Raw genomic sequence first — 4130 nt, 5'->3', positions numbered from 1 at the left:
TCCTGTCTATTAGTCTGTGCCATTAGTTGTTACGATATTTACTTGCTTTTGCCCTGCCGCCACTTAAGTTCGGGTGAAAATTACCAACACAATCAAAAATAGCTTTAATGACTACAAGTTCATTTTACATCGGGCCCGATAATGAACTTTTCAAACATTCTGTTCGAAATAATAACTAAAAATAATAAATTTTACAGCTTTGTATAAGGTATAACTAATAATCGGTTTCACGTACCTGAGAAGTCATTTTTCTTAACAACGTTGAGAAAAATAAATTGTTGCCTTCAAACATCGCTAAAAATGTTAAATATATTATCTACGTAATCCCATAATTTATTGCGACGATTCGTTTTTTTTTTTGCTATTGGATCGAACTACATGTGTTATACACTTCATTTTCTAGTGGGAATGAGTACAGCACGCATGTATGTACAAATCACTTGAATCAGTGAATATTATTTCAATTGAAATCTATTCGAAAAATAATGTGACATTCACATGAAATGCATATAGAATCTAGAGGTAACGATATATCTGATCGTTTTTAAGTGATCAAATGCTTTGTACATGATGCTAGCGTGCAAATTATTTTCAGTGATGAATCGATCGTACAAATTTTTATCAGTGTACAAAAAATCAAGCCCAGAGATGCCAGATTTGCAGGATTTGTCTATAATCTGCAGATTTCGTATTCGTATTCCTGCAGACATTTTTTGTTGTGCAGACTTTTGAAAATCGAGTTTTTTACAGACTTCGGAAATTGTCGCGACCTTTTTACTTTATAGAGAAATTGCTGCCAACAAGACATACTGGCTGACTTCAGATTTTTTTCAGATTTACAGACTTTTGTTACCCTGTCTAAAGATATTTGAAATTTTTACCTGGCATCTCTGATCAAGCCGATTTATAGCGAAAAGCAAATGTTTATTTTGTAAATTGAATAAAATCACACGAAGGTGAGTCAATTATCATGTTCTGTCGTCGTCGGTGTTTTTGATCTTTGAAGCTGATGTACATAACCATATTTTTTTATTTATAGTAAAATGGAATTCAGCTTCGAACGAGATGGGATACTGAAAGACCTAAAAGAGAATGAATCAGAAAACAATCCTGAAGCCTTTTCTATATCGTCCGCTCCAACAATTGATTCCCCCATAAAACTAGAATATCAGATTTGTGATGAGGAATTTACACAGAAAAGTGATCTTCATAAAGACGTCTTAGTACCTAAAGGGAAACCGGTTTATTGTTGCGAACTTTGCGGGGAACAATTTTCAATTAAGAAAGCCCTGAAAAAGCACATGATCGTTCATAATGAACACCAACAATTCAAATGTAATATGTGTGGCAAAGAGTTTCGGTATCATCAGCAATTAAAGGACCACACAAATATTCACACTGGTGAGCGTCCGTACAATTGCACTGCATGCGAAAAAAAATTTTCGTCTAAAAAGTTGCTTGGTCAACACATGCTCATTCACACAAGCCAGCGGTCGTACAAATGCATTGTATGCGGGAAAGAATTTTCTATCAAACGTTATCTAACTAATCACATGTCTTTTCACCAAAGTTTGTACAAATATAAATGCGAAGTGTGTGGCAAAGGCTTTAATGATGCTGTTTGCATCACGAAACACAAACGCATTCATACAAACAAGAGGTTTAAATGCACCATATGCGAGAAAGATTATTCCTATAAGAGTCTTCTCATCAGACACATGAAAATTCATTTGGATAATTACGAGCATAAGTGTGATGTGTGCGGCAAAGGATTCAACTGCAAATCAGATTTGAAAGACCACGAACATAGTCACACAGGTGAACGGCCTTACAAATGCACTGTATGTGGAAAAGATTTCCAAGGTAAACCAAATTTTACTCTACACATGCAACTTCACACAAGCGAGCGACCATACAAATGCACCCTATGTGGCAAAGATTTCGTCGTTTTGGCTTACCTAACTAGACACATGCGTATTCACACGAATGATTATAGGCATAAGTGTGATGCGTGTGGCAAAGGATTCCGGAGCAGATTATGCTTGAAAGACCATGAACACAGGCATACAGGCAAGCGACCATACAAATGCACCGTATGTGGGAAAGATTTCTCCATCATGGCTTATCTAACTAAACACATGCTCACTCACACGGATGATTATAAGAATAAGTGTGACGTTTGTGGCAAAGGATTTGTGACCAGACCACTCTTGGAAGATCATAAACGCCTTCATACAGGAGAGCGACCGTTCAAATGCATTGTATGCGGAAAGGAATTTGCCTCTAAGGATTACTTAACTAAACACATGTCTACTCACCAAAGTGAATACAAATATAAGTGCGAAGTGTGTGGCAAAACCTTCTATCGTAGTGCTAACCTGGCAAGACACAATCGCATTCATATGAATGAGAAGATTAAATGCACCATCTGCGAAAAAGATTATTCCGGTAAGTCTTCATTCAGCAGACACATGAAACTTCACGGGGATGGTTACGAGCATAAATGTGATGTGTGCGGCAAACAATTCATCTCTAAATTACTTTTGCAAGATCACAACAATATTCACACAGGAGAGCGATCTTTCAAATGCACCGTATGTGGAAAAGAATTTGCGATGAATGGTTCTTTAAAAAAACACATGTCTATTCATCAAAATGAGAACAAATATAAGTGCGAAGTGTGTGGCAAAGGCTTTTATGATAGGGCAAACTTAGTGAAACACAAACGCATTCATACAAACGAGAAGTTTAAATGCGCCATATGCGAGAAAGATTATTTCTGTAAGTATAAACTTAGCAGACACATGAAAACTCATTCGTTATGATTACTGAAATGTATAACACTTTTAATGTAATACATTTATTTGGTTTAAAAATCAGCATTAATCAAGTAACGCATTATAACGCGTTGTAAATGAAGAAGTATAGTAAGAATAGTAAATACAGCTGAAAACTGCCCTTGGTTTTTGAGTAATCAAACAGTTCGGATCGTTTTTTGATAGCAGTTGAGAAATCCTGTTTCGAGGGGCTGGGGTCCACTAGGAGATTGATAGTACCCATTAGCTCTCTCCGGACAGTACCAGCCTAGATGCCGTGTGGAATCCGGCGGAAAAAAATGAACCAAGAATAGATCCACTGGGTTCCTGCTTCCATGTCGTAAAAGGCGACAATTGCAGGAGTTTCTTCTTCCTTTCAGTTATCAGTTATTTTCAATGTTTCACTTCTGATTACTCTATTTTACTAAATTATCTCTTCATTCTCATGGCAAAGATGAGACCAAGATGACAGACTCACTTCCCGGGTTATACAGTGACAGGGTTGTTACGAAAAATTTCAAAATTAAAACGCGCGAAATCCGCGCGAAGTCGAAAAAAAAAACGCGCGAAATCCGCGCGAAGTTGAAAACTAAAACGCGCGATATTTCAGCGAAGCGTTTACACCACTATTTTTGTGCAGGTAATGCTTACCGCAGAACTAACAGTGAAAATTAAATTGCTTACAGTTTTGTGATTTTGAAAGAAGTTAAACAGATTTCAGCAAAGACAATTATTTGCTTCGACATCTTCTTGCTCGGTAAGCTTGTCCTTCTCGGAAAGAATAATTTTAAGTTCGACCACATCATGATGATCTGATTTAATCTTTCTAATGACAGTTTCAATACAATTTATCGCTTCCTGTTTAGCTTTCGTTTTCTAAGGCAGCGCCTTTTCCTGTTGTCGGATTTTACTCTGAATGTCGTTCTTTTCCTCCTCATATTTTATTCTTTTATTTGGAGCATGGAAACGCCCACCGGAGTTAGTTTCTGTCAAACTTGCTCTCCGGCAGGCGTAAAACCTCGTCATCTCTTACATCAATAGATTACAATCATCCAAATGATACATTTCTTAAAATCTAGTGCTTCTACAGCAACTAAATCTAATGAGACAATAACATGAGGAACGATTTCCTGATAACATTACGTGATAAATGGAAGTATGGCTTTGAAAATAGTAAAATCTATGTGCTCTTTGAAATTTAACTTGGAATTCAGAAGAACACCCAGGTCCTTAACAGACGATGCGCGTTCGAGGACAGTTTATGAAATATTATAGCCGAACTTGAATACAAACTTTTTGCGACTAAAAGAGATG

General features: G+C 36.8%; 1 protein-coding gene across 1 annotated transcript; it reads left to right on the top strand.

The window, feature by feature from the left end:
* Positions 1 to 830: 830 nt before the first annotated feature.
* On the top strand, positions 831 to 2952 carry LOC131426342 (gastrula zinc finger protein XlCGF57.1-like). Its single transcript, XM_058588999.1, has 2 exons — positions 831 to 956; positions 1040 to 2952. The coding sequence occupies exon 2, from the start codon at positions 1044 to 1046 to the stop codon at positions 2823 to 2825; it is 1782 nt and encodes a 593-aa protein (XP_058444982.1). The 5' UTR covers positions 831 to 956; positions 1040 to 1043; the 3' UTR covers positions 2826 to 2952.
* Positions 2953 to 4130: the final 1178 nt, after the last annotated feature.

This window comes from Malaya genurostris, chromosome 1, assembly GCF_030247185.1.
Source record: "Malaya genurostris strain Urasoe2022 chromosome 1, Malgen_1.1, whole genome shotgun sequence".
In the NCBI taxonomy this organism is placed as follows: domain Eukaryota; kingdom Metazoa; phylum Arthropoda; class Insecta; order Diptera; family Culicidae; genus Malaya; species Malaya genurostris.
This window is presented reverse-complemented; position numbering and strand designations above follow the sequence as displayed.

Excerpts from the sequence above, each read along its gene's own strand:
- LOC131426342 (XM_058588999.1), top strand. The coding sequence starts at position 1,044 with ATGGAATTCAGCTTCGAACGAGATGGGATACTGAAAGACCTAAAAGAG.